This window comes from Sceloporus undulatus, chromosome 2, assembly GCF_019175285.1.
Source record: "Sceloporus undulatus isolate JIND9_A2432 ecotype Alabama chromosome 2, SceUnd_v1.1, whole genome shotgun sequence".
In the NCBI taxonomy this organism is placed as follows: domain Eukaryota; kingdom Metazoa; phylum Chordata; class Lepidosauria; order Squamata; family Phrynosomatidae; genus Sceloporus; species Sceloporus undulatus.
Window position 1 is genome coordinate 178,706,766 of NC_056523.1, and position 16,866 is coordinate 178,723,631.

General features: G+C 42.1%; 1 protein-coding gene across 7 annotated transcripts in view; it reads right to left on the reverse strand.

Annotated features, from left to right (window-relative positions):
* The window catches only part of ARHGEF25 (Rho guanine nucleotide exchange factor 25), a 113,540-nt gene that overhangs the window by 12,157 nt on the left and 84,517 nt on the right, over positions 1-16,866 (reverse strand). For all 7 annotated transcript variants that reach the window (XM_042449029.1, XM_042449030.1, XM_042449024.1 and 4 more), the window contains 9 exons: positions 16,548-16,625; positions 13,653-13,780; positions 12,748-12,814; positions 7,778-7,881; positions 7,262-7,331; positions 5,191-5,280; positions 3,580-3,672; positions 2,299-2,349; positions 1,330-1,407 (listed from right to left, as the gene is read on the reverse strand). In XM_042449029.1, coding sequence (XP_042304963.1) covers positions 1,330-1,407; positions 2,299-2,349; positions 3,580-3,672; positions 5,191-5,280; positions 7,262-7,331; positions 7,778-7,881; positions 12,748-12,814; positions 13,653-13,780; positions 16,548-16,625 — 759 coding nt within the window. The remainder of the gene's footprint in view (positions 1-1,329; positions 1,408-2,298; positions 2,350-3,579; positions 3,673-5,190; positions 5,281-7,261; positions 7,332-7,777; positions 7,882-12,747; positions 12,815-13,652; positions 13,781-16,547; positions 16,626-16,866) is intronic.

Below are 16,866 nucleotides of genomic sequence, written 5' to 3' on the forward strand. Positions count from 1 at the left end.
AGGTCCTTGGGGAAGAATCCACTTCAACCAAAAAAATCTAGGCTAACCTCAGTTACCCAGAGGGCCTTCTCCACCGCTGCTCCAAAGCTATGGAATGACCTGCCAAAGGCTACTCTTACAGCCTTTAAGAAGGCTCTTAAGATGGATCTCTTCCACCAGGCCTTCCCTACTTAGTTCCTCTCCCCATTTACTGTGACTTACGTCACTCTGTCCACCAATTCTTCTCTTAAATTTAATGAGAAGAATTAAATTAAAATGAATTAAAATAAAATTCTTGCCTCGAGAAGAAGAACCCTCCCTCCATACCTACTGTCATCATCAGACCTGGGAGGGAGTGAAAAAGACAGGCCCAGTTCCATCAGGTCTAACTGTGAATTCTGTGACTTATGTCACTCTATTTTATCTTATCTTATTTTTATTGCTGTAACCCACCCCGATTCCTTGTGATTGGGTGGGCTATAAATTATTATTATTATTATTATTATTATTATTACTACTATTTTCTGGGTTAAAAGCAGTCAGTTATCAGATTACAGTTAAAGGCTATAATTACTGACAACGTAGTCACCCTTTTCTTTTCTTTGACTTTTCATCCTGTTTAACATGTGTATGTTTTCTTGGCCCTGTCCATGCCATCTTCCAACACATCACACAGTCACCATTTACCCTAATTCCCTCCTCATCCATCCAGCCTTTACAGTGAGCAGAGTTATGCCTGCTGAAATTTTGTAAGTTCTTTCTTATCATTTTTCTTTGCTTCCTCGTTTACATCCTCTGTTACATTACCTTAGATTTATCTCAACTTATCTACGGGTCAGATCAAAATCCATAATTTTGGCCCTCATACCTGCCCTCAACTTATACATGAGGTCAACTTATACATGAGTATATATGGTAGTCGGAACATGACATTTGAAGCAGGTACAGTCCCAAGGAAGGGCTGTAACACATAATATTTCATAATAAATACAATTCTTCTAAACATGAACTCTCTCCAAATTCCCTCCCTAATTCCTATCTTCCCATCAAGCTATATTACCTTAATTATCTATTATTAATGATCTTATTATCTATTATCTTAAGCTCATAATTCCTACATTAGCATTCACTGAAGAAAAGAGCCCTCGAAGCTAATTGAATAAGATCCCTTTCTTTGGTCAACAGGTTTCCCATTTCTGCTAGACTGGAGGAAAGTCACCCCCATGCCCCCTACTATACCTAATGAAAAAATGAAATGGCCTTACAAATTATAGTTGATTAGAAAAACCTATGAAAATGACTCACTTCCCTAGGAACCAGTGACTGAACTCCACAAATCCCAGAACCTACCTCAAATCCCTGAAGACGCCCCACGTTCATCATGTCATTGCAGCGCTTAGGAACAAAGCACATCACCTCCACAGCTCTCTGCAAAGGCAAAGCAGGGTAAGGAGTTGGAGAAGGAAGGGCTGGCCCAAAACATTTTGCTGCCTGAAATAAGGAGCAAGATGGTACCACCTAACATTTTATGTACACACATTGACTGGCAGTAGAAATTTCCTTCAACCCTACTAATGGGACTGTGTCGTCCATCACATGGGCTGGTTATGGGTGCCTACATTGTACAACACACACAGTTCCCTCTTCAAACTTAGGCTGTCCCCTCCCATGTTCTGGTGCCTGAGCAATCATCTCATTCATCTGGGTACTAAGCCTGGCCCCAGGAAAAGGGGCTGGACTGAATGAAGTAGCATGATGGTTGATTGGACACGCATACAGGCACCCAGAGTGAGAAAGTGTCATCACCACCCAATCCCAAATGTCTGGGGATCATTAAATCACTTTAGACAAATGACACCATGCAGTTTGATAGGGTTGTGTCTTCAGAGAGGGGGATGTTGTCCAATATAGATACTGTTGCATTGAATACATGAGTTCCAGTCGTCTCAGTTATAAATCCATCATTTACATAGCTTCAGCTCTTTCTCTCAAGGGTTAAGGCAGGGGTGGACAACTTGTAGCCCTCCAGATGCCACTCTCTTGTTGGGTTGTAACTCCCATAAGCCCTAGGCAACACAGTCAACAGTGAGGGATGGTGGGAGTTGCAGTCCAACAACAACTTGTGAAACGTTCATACATTTGCTATCATTGGCTCAAGCAGATGATAGGTTAAACATATGCTCACACCGTGTTACATTTAGCCCTTATGGGCTACCTTGGTGACTCCTGACTCAAATAAAGTCATATACAATTCAGTCTATATACCAGGATGGTGGGAACAATGGGTAGAAGACATGTTACCATGCCTTCAGCTCCTACCTCCAGCTGCTCCGTGTTTTTGCCAGCTTTGCCATAATACTTCAGGAAATCCTGGGGAACATACAATGGAAAGAGGGAAACAACAAGGGTATTCTTAAGTGGGCAATGGAGAGTGGTATATTCAATAAATGGGCTGGATCTGAATAGAAATAAACTGCAACACCAGCTCTGAGTGGGATATAAAAATATCTCTCCTGATGTACCCTCCTTGTCATCAGTAAAGCAAATAGTGGAAATCAATAAAGCTGCTATTTTGTACGTGCTCGGCACATACTAGGGTTAGGGCGTCCGGAAAGGATGCCTTTTCATAACCCTAGTACGTGCTGAGCACGTACTATTGGCGCGTCTGGAACGCGCCAATGTTAGGAAAGGTGGAGGGGAAGTAGAAAGAGAGGAAGACCACATGCTAGATCAGGGGTAGGCAACCTGCGGCCCGCGGGCCGGATGCGGCCCCGCAAGGCCTTGGGACCGGCCCCAGCCTGGTCCTGCCGCCAAATGCCGCCGGGGCCTTTGGGGGGTAATTGTCTATAGAAGCCTCAGAAACATGCATTTATATTAACATTTTTTAAAAAATCAGCAATTTTTTTGCGTGTCCTCCATTTTTTTTTAAAAGTGTCTTCTATTTGAAAATCTTGTCCTACATTTGTCCTGGTTTATTTATATATTTAATTTTTAAAAAAATTATTTAATTATTTATTTTTTGGCTTCGGCCCCCCAGTTATCTGAGGGACAGCAACCCAGCCCCCGGCTCAAAAAGGTTGCCTACCCCTGTGCTAGATGGACTGACTTAATTAAAGAGACTACGAAAATAAGTTTGCAGGAGCTGGGCAGAGCAGTAGAGGACAGCGGGGCTTGGAGATGTCTCATTCTTAGGGTCACCATGGGTAGAGATCTAGGTGAAGGCAGTTAACAACAACAACAACAACACAGTTGCTGCCACGTAATGCCTGAAGCATTTTTTTCCATTGTTCCAGCTCTGGAGACAGGTACAGCCACAAGCCATTAGGTGGCGATAGAAGGCTACCAAACAGATTGGCCACTCCTTTTGTGATATTTCAGTGGTTTGCTGTCCTGCAGATGACAGACAGCCCTGCAGATCATCCAGGACTCCCCCGCCCCTATTGCACAGTTCTTTGCTTATTCCCACAAATATTAAAACCAGCCTCTCTCTCTCTCTTTCTCAATCCTCTCCTTTCTGCTGTGCAGTCAGGGACCTGATCCTCACCCCACCAGGCCTTTGCCTCTGCTTTGGAGAGCACTCTTCCCATCCCCTTGTAGCACCTTGAGTAACAGCTGGTATTTCATGATCCGCTGTACAGGTTTGATCAGCAAGTCATTGAGCTGCAAACGGTGCCCCAGTTCCTGCTTCAGTTCCTGGAAAAGAGGGAATGGCATAATGTGAAAATCAGATGGGAGATCAACTCTCCTGCTTTTTAAATTCCTATTGGCCACATTGGGGAAATCTCTTCATCTCTCTGCCTTTGCAAGCATCACACTCATACTCTTTGCAAGGCCTTGAACCTCCTTCCTGTTATCTCATGCAGGCTTCAAGAGGGTACCCCATAGCCATGCAGTCCAACATGTTTGTGGGACAGAAGGGTGGGGGAGGCTACTCAAGAGCCTCGACAGCAGACAAGAGCAAGTGTAGCCCAGCGGGTAAGATACTTTGCTGGTATCCAAGAAATCCCCAATTCAAGCATCAACAGTGACATTAAGTCCCACAATGGCCTTAGGCACACCAGTCTCTCTCAGTTTCAGTACAGGCATGCACATGCACGCATGCACACACACATACATAATGTGTCATGAGCTTGCATGCAGAAGGCTCAGTTCCTGACATCTTATTTAAAAGAATCTCTAATAGGAGGCCTAGGAGCAAACCAGCCTCTAAAACGTTGGATGGCTTTTTCCATGTGAGAATCACCAATGTCACCTGACAGTAAAAAGGCAGCTTTCTGCGTTTACATGTATTCAAACCAAAGCTTGACATGAAAGAACTCTGGCAGGCGGGATGGAGGCACTGGGAGAGGATGCAGTAAACCTCTCACCTTGGTTCAGAAAAACTGCAGAGGGAACTCTGTCACTCCCAACCTTTATGTAAGACATTCCTTCCCCATTTAGCACAAGATGCTTAGCACAAGGAGAAGGACCAGGCCAGTTGAGGGAAACAGCTGCTCACTGGACCTTGAGCCAGTTCAAGGAGTTAATGGTCACCCTTCCAACAGCTCTCACCTCAAATCAAAGTAGGCATATGTAGGAGGTGCGAGGAGCTACATCCATTGGCAGAGCATTTTTAGACCATAAATTCCAGAATCTCCAACTAATACAGCCAGTGGACATGTTGGGGAGAGAATCTGGAGCTGAAAAAAGTAACTTCCATGCTCTACTCATTTTTTGCACACTACTGCCTACTCACATCTAGATGTGATGGTACTGCCAGGACAGGTTGCTGGAGGAGATATCCATTGTGGTGAAGGATTCACATAAATGTAGCAGGCCTGGCGTACCACACTTGTGGCAAGGGGACTCAATTACATATAATCCTCTAAAGAGAGGAGAGTCTCCATTAGATCACACAGTCAAGAATTTGAAACCACCTAACCACATCCTTCAGATGGGTTTGTGGCGGCAGCATATAAAAACAGATGTGGGTGGCATGTAGCACCTGCTATACACAAATGACATCTCCACAAGATGGGAGCTGCTGGGGAGTTTAAACAGGGTGCCAAGCACCATGGACTACATCTGCATCAGCTCTGAAAGGGAACAAAAATGTAAGAACTAGAGGCAGACAGATCACAGCAGGAGAATGAGTCAGACACAGGCAAGCCACATGGCATAAACTGCAGGAGGCAGTGAACAAAACCACAGCAAAGTCATGTACCCCCTTACCTCAAAGTAAGTGTCAATAAACTCAGACACAATATGCTCAGATTTGGGTTTGTTCTGACAGTAAACAACATACATGTGCAAACGGCGCTCCTAGAACACAAAAGGGAAACAGCTCAGGGGAGCACTGAAGAGAAACTTCACATGTAGCAGCATGATGGCACAATGGCTTGACTGCAAGTGCAGCAGGTATGCTAAAAAGCCAGGTTCAAATTCACACTCAGCCACTGAGCCCTGATATGAGTCACTAGTGCTGATATATAGTGCTAGTTCTTGTCTTCAACACTGCTTGGAAAAGTTACTTTTCAGACTACAAGTCCCAGAAACTGTCAGGCATCATGGCCAGTAGACACGCTAGCTGGGGGTTTGGGAAGCTGAAGTTTAAAAACAAAACTTTTCTAAGCTTTGGGTACGACAACATGTTTCATATAGATACACAAGTACATATTCTACAAGTTTTGTAGCAGGTGAACATGAGTTTAAATTCCCATTTCTGTACAGATAAATTAAAAAACCAAGAAAAAACACTCATTGCTAGCGCTATCAATTTTGCCAAGACAGATCTTTCTTGATACTTGGAGATGGCACTGTAGGCATACTGTTGTCTCTGCCATGGTATATTCATTCACACTGTGTCACCATGGTTTTTGTTCAAACCATTGTTTGTTTCCACAGTGTTCAGGTATTACTCCGGGAAAGTCAAGACCAATTCCCATCGCACAATTATAATCAATGCACATACAGTTATCATAGAAAACCAGTGGCTAGAGCCTGTTCTGTTACTGGTGAAGAATAATGGATTTCCTGTTCTACCTGCAATGCCTGAAGTAGCATCTGGAAAAGACAACTTCTGTGTGTGTGTGTGTGTGTGTGTGTGTGTGTGTGTGTGTGTGTGTTGAAGTATGCTCATACTCCTTCAATTGTGAGGCAGCTCTTCTAAAGGAAAAACAATTTTCATAACTCATTGAGGAAAAATAATTACTGATCCTCACCAGAATGCTCAGGAAAATGTTCAAGTCTGATTTTTAAAAAAACTTCTTTACAGTGTAATCCTTTTCATAGTTACTAGGAAACAAATCCATCAAATTTACTGTGACTTAATTCCAAGTAAAGGGGTTAAGGAGAGCTGTCTTACAGTAGAATCCTATGCGTGCCTTACTCGGTAATAAGGTTCATCAAGTTTAATGGGCCTTATTCCCAGAACATCATACAGGCTGGGATGTTCTGGTAAACCAAAAAAGTGACATTTCTTCACTCTACTCTAGATAAAGGAAATGCTTGAGACTGGGGAGAGATACCATCATCACCACTATCATCTGTGCCTAGGATGTAGCTGACCAGTGTATGAAGGCAGTACAGGTTGAGTCTCCCTTATCCAAAATGCTTGAAGCCAGAAGTATTTTAGATTTTGGATTTCTTTAAGATTTTGGAATATCTGCATGTATATAATGAGATATCTTGGAGATAGAACCGAAGTCTAAACATAAAATTTATTTATGTTTCTTATATATCTTACACACATAGCCTGAAAGTAATTTTTATACACAATATTTTTAATAACTGTGTGCCATGAAATGAAGTTTGCATATATTGAACAGTCAGAAAGCAAAGGTGTCACTCTTTCAGCCAACTATAAAAAATGCTTTAGATTTTGAAGCATTTTGAAATTCAGAACTTCAGATAAGGGAGACTCAACCTGTATGTATACTAAGCTAGATAGCCATGAGAACACAAGGTCAGAGCTGTGTCAAGCTGAAATTTCATGTAGCTCAGCATGGTTTGATTCCAGCTGTTGCCATTTGGGATGCTTTTGAGAAGCCTATAAGCAGACATAAACCTTAATAACCCTTTCCTATTGTTTGATCCCAGAATTTGGGATCAAGAGGTATACTGCTGCTCGGTATGGAAGTTCCACTTACTTATTTATTAAACTGCATTATTTATTAATTAAAATATTTGTACCCTGCCCTTATCCAAGAACTGCAGGGCAACAGAAAATAAAATAAAATTAACACTTCAGCTATTACACCTTAGGAATTCTGTTCTTATTTTAATCATAGCAGGAAGAACATACGTGCTTTATGAACAACTCAGCCAGTAGATCAGGATCCTCCAGACATTTCTCTAGCTGCTTAAGTAAATAGCTGGGTTCGGGGAGATAAGAAGAAACAGAAGTGGTGTGAAAACCATAGGTAATGGTCTCATCTCCTCCCTCACACACTGACACTCTACTTTATTTCCTGTGTTACGGGCTCAGCCCCAAGCACTTCCCCCAAAGATGGCTCAGACATATCATAGCTTCTTCCACAACCAGACCGTTTAGGAGGATGGGGCAGTCGCCCACTTGTGTTCCCCTTCACCTTGCTCACCTCACTTGGGTCACAGGCATTTGGGCAGGCAATCCAAGAAGAATCACTGTCACCACTACCCTGCTACACAATCTCATATGAGCTTCATTCTCAAGTTTCTTCCAACCACTGTTGCTCTGCTGCACAGAGTCATAGAGTTGGAAGAGACCACAAGGACCATCCAATCCAACCCCCTGTCATGCAGGAAAGCTGCACCCAGAAATGGATTCTCACTCACTCACTCTTTGTGCCAGTCGTAGATCTGGTGGATGTTCCCAAAGATTATCTTGTCCTTGCCCTTCATACCCTCAGGGATGCCACGGGCCTTCATGGTTGCCATATAGCCCTGCAGAAATCACAACAGTAAGCTAAAAGAGCCATCCTGCTTCCCTTTTAAGGTCATTTATTAGAAAGCAAAGTCAGGACAGTCACTGGCAGAGGGAGCCAAGGCTCAAAAATGTTATTTGTTGGACTATAAGTCACTAGATCCACTTAGCATGCAAGGCAGCTAATGTGCTGGCTGTGGGTTTCTGGAACCTGTAGTCCAAACAAGGGACTTGTCAAAGGTCTGGTAGAATCAGAGCCCAGAGGGAAAAACTGAAACTGGGGGTGGAGGGGAACAGTGGGGCGAGACCTAGGTTTTATGGGCTGTGCAGCCTGGAGAGGTGTGTATCTGCACATACATAACCTTGTATCAACTGCCTGTGTTTGAGGGGATTTTGGAGCTCCCCAAAAGCTTATCAAGAATTCCACAAAGGGAGTGACATTAATGATGGACAATCCTCCCTGAAATAAATCTGATACCCTGTTAACAATCTTAACCTGAAAGAGGCAGCAACAGAAGAGGCAGCATTTGCAGGGCATTTGGTGCAAATGAAATGAGGAAGAAGGGGAGGGGAATGGAAGGGGAGGCAGCACTCTGCATGAACTAAAATACATCCCTCCAGTCCCAGTTCTTTACACCATCAGGTACAGTATTTCCTAGCAGAGAAGCTAGTATGAAAATGAATCCAACAAATCAGAACACTTAAAAAATCACTGGCCTGCTGAGCTGATGATTTTACATAATATGCAAGGACAAAATACCCAATTTTGCACTGAAGATGCATTATGCAAATCCAAAGGTGCATATTTGACTAAACCCCCACTATCTCAAGGTCTTGTTTTTGGAGTAACTGAGAGGCTGAGTTACATATTTGACTAAACCCCCACTATTTCAAGGTCTTGTTCTTGGAGTAACAGATTTCTTCCCTGAAATCTCAGCATCTTTTCTTTTTTAAAAAAATAGACTAAAAAGAAACCTCTAGCTCTTTTGGTCCTCTTGATCTTTGGGAAGGACCATTCTCTATGCCCCTTTCCAATAGCTATGGTGCCTGTGGACTTCTGAAAGCTGAAATCCAAAACATTTGGAGAGCCCAAGGTTCCTCACTCCTACCAAAGGTGTGTGCATGTGTGTGTGAAGATATTATGGAAAAGATTCAGGTCATTATGCTCTGTAAGAAGCAAGCTTGCCCTCTCCTTCTAGTGTTTCTGGTGGGATGACTGACCAAAAAAAAGGAGTCATCATATTCTTCTACTGTCTCATCCACTCCTGTTGTTGATCAATGTTTGTTGTTGTTAACTGCCCTCAAGTGTACTTTGACTTATAACCACCCTATGAATGAGAGACCTCCAAGTCACCCTATCATCAACAGCCCTACTCAGATCTTGCAGACTCAGGGCTATGGCTTCCTTGATTGAATCCATCCACCTGGAATGCGGTCTTCCTCTTTTCCTACTGCCTTCTACCTTACCAAGCATTATGGTCCTTTTCAGTGAGTTATGTTTTCTCCTAACCAATGTACAGGCAGTGTTTTTCAACTAGTATAATTTTCCAGTTAAAAATCATCATTTTGTTTCATGGCTGTAATTTGTTTTCCATGATGGCCCACTTAGACCTCTGATTTTCCTGTTTTGGAACAAATCAGTGATCATGGGGCATTCATTTTTCTGGTTTGGGAACATCTTGTTGGGAACATGGCACTTAGGTTTTGCCATTTTATTTTAATGAAATTGCAATAGTTTTAATTTATGTCTGGTAGAGTACTATTATTCTGTTATGTATCTTGTTTGCTTGTTCCTGCACTCTTCAGTCCCAGAAAGTCGTTTCTGGGGACAGGACCATAAATTATGAGTTTATGCATAATTTCTGACAGCTTGACCATTATTCCTGATACAGTGTCAGGAATAACTGCTAGCCTACTCTGGATCCAAAGACACACTCAAATGGAAAAACAAATAAGCAATTTTAAGTATATTAATAGCAGCACACATAGAATACCACAGTTTCTAGGGTTAGGAGAGCTCACCAGGAACAAGACATGGTTAAATAAAGAACAAAATGATTTTCATTAAAAGGCAGAAACTTTATCCAAGCGAAGAAAGAGCAGCATTGAGCACAAAACTTGGCAAACCATGATCAATGTGGCAAGGGACAGAAAAGGAAAACAAAGAGCAAATCCCTAAAGGCATTAAAACCTTCAATACAAGTTTTTTTCAACATACAAGAAGCAGGAAAGATAGAGGGGCTGTTAAATGCCAAAGATGTAAAAGACGGGCTCAGCAATGGAAAAATTGCAGTAAAATCAACAGAATCATTTGCATTAGTCTCCTTTATATAAGAAATATGCTGGAAGGGTACCCGTGCCTCAGAATAAATAAAGAAATAAAGAAATAGGCATCCAAGTGGCATTCGCCCAATAGTTCTTGGAGAACAGATGAGGAACTGCTGAAGTATTAACTAAAATATGTAATATCACTTAAATCAGCCTCCTTAAATCAAAAAACCTGGAAGGTAGCCAATATGTTAACACAATCTTTTAAAAAATAACTGGTGAGAGGGATAAAGAGATCTAGGAAATTACAGACTTGAGACAGGTACCTGAAACAGGTACATTGCTGAGCTGGAAAGCATGATTTGAGACAGAATTGTAAAAATCTAGAGAAGAAGAACAAGCCTTGCTAAATACTGCAGAGCTTTTGCAAAGGAGAATTCTTCCTCATCACTCTTCCAGAGTTCTGTGAGGGCATGAGACATACAAAAGAATATGGGCAAACTTGTGGGCACTGTATGCCTGGCTTTTTGAATTCTTTTTGGCAAAGCTCTCCTGCACACACACACCACCCCCCACCCCAAAAAAACCAAAAGAAATCCTATCCACAGGATAAGATTGGTAATAGGTTAAAAAGAGAAGCAACAGAGAGAAGGAAAAAATGAAAAGGAAAGTAAACAGTGGAGACTTCCAAGGATTTGCATAAGAACCAATGTTCTTTATCTTGTACATAAATTATCTGGAATCAAGAGTAAATTGCCAAATTGGCAAATGGCCTCTGATTCTTCAGGAGAGTAAAATCCATCACAAACTGTGAAAAATTCCAGAAGAACCGTCTCCAAATTTGGGAGTCAGAGCAACAAAGGAACAGATAAAATTCAGCATGAACCAGTGTTACTTTAAGAATCTTAAGCAAACATACACATAAACAGATGAAGTCTAAATTGATTGAAACCAGCTGGGCAAGAGAAGCTGGAAAGTTAGTGCAAAACCAACTACAGTTGAGTAAGCATCAGAAATGAACAAGCAGGTTCAGTATTAAATATTCCAAGTCAGGGGTTACAGGTAGGGAGCCATGCCATCTTCAGGGATACTCCTTTCCATCCCCACCTTCAGCTTTCTTGTTTCTTCCTCCTAATTGCCCCAAAGTCACACAACACCATAGGAGTGGACTCTGTTTCCAGGGTTCAGTTTTTCTCTCCTAGGGTTCCCCCCCCCCCTATGGATTAACTTGTTTTTCTGCAAACCTTGGGCTTCCCTTTCCTGGGTGGATGGCGATATTTTGGCTTCCTAATGAGGCATAGTATTAGAATACAGAAAAAAACAACTGATTGATTCTATAGATGAAAGGAAAGCCATTGTAGTGTAGTGGTTTTACTGTTGGATTAGGACTCTGGGTGACCAGAGTTCAAATTCCTGTTCAGTCATGGAAACCCAGTGGGTGACCTTTGGCAAGCCACACTCTCTCAGCCTCAGAGGAAGGCAATAGCAAACCTCCTCTGAATAAATCTTGCCAAGAAAACCATGTGATAGGGCTCCCATAAATCAGAAATGACTTGAAGGAACATAACAACAATAGATGATGGGTTATAGCTTATCAATATTTAGAATACTGCATATTTTGGAAATCTGTCAAAATTCAAAAAAGTATACAGCTTAAGGAGAGAAATTAAGGAGAAAAGAAATCATCTGTGGATGGAGCACTTTCCTTACAAAGACAGATTTAAGAAAGCAGGAATATGAAGTGTGTGTGTGAGTGGAGAATATCTAAACAGACACAAGCCTGAAGCCGAGCTATAAAATTACAGTGTGGAGACAATGAATACAGAAAAACGTATTCTCTAAATACCAGAAGTCAATGTCACCCAATAAAATTGATTGGCAGCAGTTCAACATAAATTCAGGAGAAGGAAAAGCATTCACACACACCACACACAGAGAGAAAACAGATGGATCACTAGAACCCTTTCAGTTTGTTCAGGTTACAACAGTATCTGGCAGCCATCACTGAATTTAGAATCATTTGCAGCCACTAATATTGATCTTGTCGATCTATTTTCAAATAAATGTGAGGATGAGAAACTTGCATATCTTTAAAACAAGAGGAAATTAAGAGGCGCAAATGTTGCCTCAAGACAAAACTCTAGATAAAATTTCACTTCTGTGGAATTAATGAAAATGAACCAACCAGACGATGCTGGATTCGTTAGAAAAACTGTGGGTTTGTGTTATGGGGAATTTTGTGCAAAGGAGGCAGAGGTATTGAGAGAGGGTGGAGTTAGGGATGCTATTAAGTTCTCCACATTGGATGGAGCTCTTATTTCTTCTTGAAGGGTACAGCACAGTACACTAATATACCCACCCACACAAGGAACAGGTTAGCAGGAATGCGAGGTACCGGCTGACCTGAGATACTTAAAAGACATCCTGAACTGAATACTGGGATCATGCATGATCCATCATTCCTACTGTTCTCACTGCAGTCACTAGAGCAGCAGGAAGGGTATATCAAGAATCACAGAAGTATGAAAATAGATTTATGCTAGATCCCATAATAATCTGGAGCATGTTCTGATGGTGGAAAAGGGAATCAGACATTAAAACAGAAGTATTTTTGGCACCTCCACAATCTGGCCCAGGTCCTCCACGTACATTTTCTCAGTCTCAATCAACTCCCTGAGAACAAACCTGCAGATGAGAAGAAGAAGTAGTGTCTGAGGGGAAGTAATTTCACAGGATGACCCACGTTCCTCACTTTCTTATCTATCCCTCCCCTTTTCTTGTTCAGCGCACGTATCTCCAGCTACAAAGAAACAACAGAACTTCCTGAAAACAGAGCCTTGCAGGGCCCACCAAAACAGTGCAAACTGCAGGTTCTTTTGTCCATTACAGACAGAGCAAAAATATTGTCACCACACTATCTTGTCCTGTGCTGCTATAGTTTATTTCCCCACCAGTCAATGTAGTTTTATGCCTGAACATGGCAGAGGATCAGGGCATGGCAATTCCATGCAGTATGCATCTATACCACCTGTACAAATAGGGTGGGAAACGAAGCTTGAGACTACTTAATCCTTTCCCCCATTTAAGGAGAAAGGTGGGATATAAGTGCAATAAATAAATAAACAAATAAATAAAACTTTGCTGAAGGTATGAGGAGTAGAGGATGTCACTCAACAAAGCCCACAGCGGCGGGGGGGGGGCACCCTAGGAATCATAAATCACCTATGTCTGGCAGGGTCACAAATTCTCAGACCCTGCCTTTTTATACTCTGGTTTCTCTTCAGATTGTGTAAATCTTTCACCTTGTATGGGATACACCTTGAGTATGCATACTGTATACTGAAGCTGTTAAACTGTACATGTGAAACAGCCCCCATGGGACAAGCACAAGGCCTATGCCTCTGTGTTCCCTAGCCCTTTCCGACTCTTAAGAGGCAGGGGCTGCCACTCCCCACTTGCTCCCATCCCCTGGCCTTTCCTCCGACCAAGCCTGTATGCTGATGCACCAAAGGAAATCACTTACATACTCTTTTCTAAGGCACTGCGCCTCTCCTCCTCTTCCTGTTCCTCAGAGGCTGGGAGTTGCATGAGAGTTTCTGAGGTGGGCTCAGGGCTTTGGGGTTCATTGGAGAGCAGAGAAGGGTCAGGACCCTGCCAGGAGAGAAGAGAGCCCATTTTACCAACTTTATAGCCTGCAACAATGACAGATAAGAGGAGGCTGGTGCCCCAAGAGACACATCAGGTCATCTGCTTGAGCCAGGACGAGGAGTCTGGTCTCATATTTCCCATAAGCACTCTCTGGAACATGAGATGTTTTGAAAGATCAGGGAAGGGGTGGGAAGACATGCCAAGCACAGACCCAGGAACACTGCTACAATTTAAAGTGTTCCTCTAGCTTTTGACACTGTTACCTGATTAAGGGAAGTCCCAGAGGAAGTGATTATTGAGCAAATTGACTGCCTCATTCATGGAATTTTAAACAAGGGTCCAGGGGACTCTGCTTTGGATCTGCAGCCCTTTGGTGTCGTCTCACAATTGCTTCTGTCCTTTTAGTGTGTGTGTGTGTGTGTTATTTCAAGTTGCCTGTCAGCCTACTGGGACTCTATGAATTTCATAGGGTTTTCTTAGGCAAGGAATACTCAGAGGTGATTTTGCCAGCTCCTTCATCTGAATTACAACCTACAGCAGCTTATATTCATTCGCAGTCCCATATTCAAGTCCTAAACAGAGCTGATCCTGCTTAGCTTCCAAGATCATACAGGGATCTTTTGCCTGTAGGGTATTTCGACCCTAATGTCCCTTTAGTAACTAGAGTAAACATGTTAAGGAGGAGGAGACATACCAGGAGCACTTTTTAACTGGGAATGCTAGGAACTCTCCATCTGGAAGCATCCCAAGTGCCTGAAATAGGGCTGGAAATAGCTACAAATTGGTCACTTAAAAACAAAAACTCAGATCTCCTATTTCATTTGTTCAGTCCAGCAAATGTGAAAGGCCCGCTGTATTACATTTTATCCATTTTTCTTTATTCATATCAAAACTAAAACACAATTCTATACATGTATACTTAAAGTTAGTCCTTCTAAATTCAATATGGCTTAAATGCATATGGGGCTGAGGCTTTAGTAAATTTCATTGACTTTGCACACACTAGTATTTAAAATATATATAAATAAATCCTCTTGGTGCACTCAGCAATTTCCAGCTTGCTGCAATTCCTTTTTGTTTGTTTTTTTGTCAGTGTTTATATACTTATCATTAATTCAACATCTTTGTCTACTGTTTTTGCTTTTAAAAACCTGACTCTGCATGATCTCTGAAGCAAACTCACACACCTTAAAATCTTGCTAATAAAATGTATTAACAGCTTGTCTGCAATGCAGGAATAAGTACAAACAAGCCTGCTGAAATCAGTGGGTCTCACAGCAAATATTAAGCCTATCTAGTGAAGGGAGAGCCATTATGATGTAGTGGTTTGAGTACTAGACTATGAGACCAGGTTTCAAATCTCTCCTCATCCACTGGGTGACCCTGGACAAGTCATACTCTCACAGACTCAGAAGGCAAAGACAAAGCCCCTCTGAACAAATCTTTCCAAGAAAACCACATGATAGATTCAACTTAGGGTAGTCCTAAGTCAGAAACAACTTTAAAGCACTCAACAACAACAACAACAACAACATCTAGTGAAGGACTATCTACTCTGAAAGGCAGTGCCTCTCCAGGTCTTGCACCTGGGACCATGAATGCAAAATGCATGTGATCCAGCACTGCATTACAGCTTTTCCAAATGCAGGCCCACGGATAAGCACTTAATTATCACATTCAGTATTGCATACAGTATTTTCTAGGTGAGAGATAGGGAACATGTGACTATCTATAGGCTGGACTGCAGTTCCCATCAGACTTAGACAGTACAGCCAATGGTGAGAGACTACGGGGGTCACAATTGAACAACAACCAGGGGGCTACACATTCTTCACCTATGTACTAAACATAACTAAATATAGAAGCATCCATCATGTTATGTGTATGCTTGCATGTATATATTTATAAATGCGTGCAAATATACACACTCACACACAGAGTGTCTGTATCTATGTGAAGGTGTCTCCATATGTGTGTATAGTGCAGGATACACACACACAATACACATATATTATGCAATATACATACATACATACATACATATATATATTACTATGTACAAGTGTGTATATGCATGCACATGTTTATACATGCACACTAACACATTATAATATATGTGTGGTGACTGCATATGTAAGTGTGCATGCACACACACACACAGAAAGAGAGAGGAAAATAAATTTGTTAGATTCAGTTGAGGTCTAACCCAGAGAAGTTTTGTTGTACAGTATCACTGTATTAGACAGGATTGGTAAGAAGATTTTATTGATTCCCCCCCCCCTTATATTTCTAAAAGGTCCTTTTCTAGTTGAGTGGTACATAAACAAATAAAAGAAATTTAAATCACCTGTACTAAACACCTCACCCTTTGGACACACAGGGGCAACTCCAACAGGAGATATACATCCATGCCAGTCTGAAGTGTCAGAAAGCTACCTTGAGCAATTTCAGATGAGGCTTTAACCCTGCAATTGCCCTACATTATTCACTAAAATTTATGAGCCTTCACATAAGGTCATCCACTATTTGTATCCATCATCCCACTCCTTTTTCCATTTTTTTTTCTTACCATGGAAGAAAAAAATGGAACAGCTGCTTCAGTACCTCCTGATTACTAACATAAGGAGCCTCTGCTCCCACTCGAGTTCGAAATGTCCTTTATCCCATGAAGAAAGGAGAAAAATGGATCACCTGCTCTCCATCCCTCACGAGTTAATACAGTACCTTTATTCCTCCCCCCATACATACGCACACACACCTTATGGCTCACCTGGGTGCATTTTCCTGAGCCATCCCCTTCGAGTAGGCTGGAGAGCAGGGAGAGGTCTGGGAGATGAGTGTTGCCATCCTGTGAATACAGGGAAAGGGTGTCAAGAAGACAGTGAATGGTAGTTTCACAGCCTGGCACCCCTCAAATTTTCAAGCTGTCCCAAGGAGAAGCAGCACTACCAACAGTGCCACCACCAGGAGCTCCTGGCTGCTTTGGTGTTGCCCTCCCAGATGGCTGACAGTTCATGAGTCAGTTCCTGCTACCTGTTGGTCTGAATCAGGTTCAGCTTAGACTAGAATTGGGAACAGCCTGTAGTACA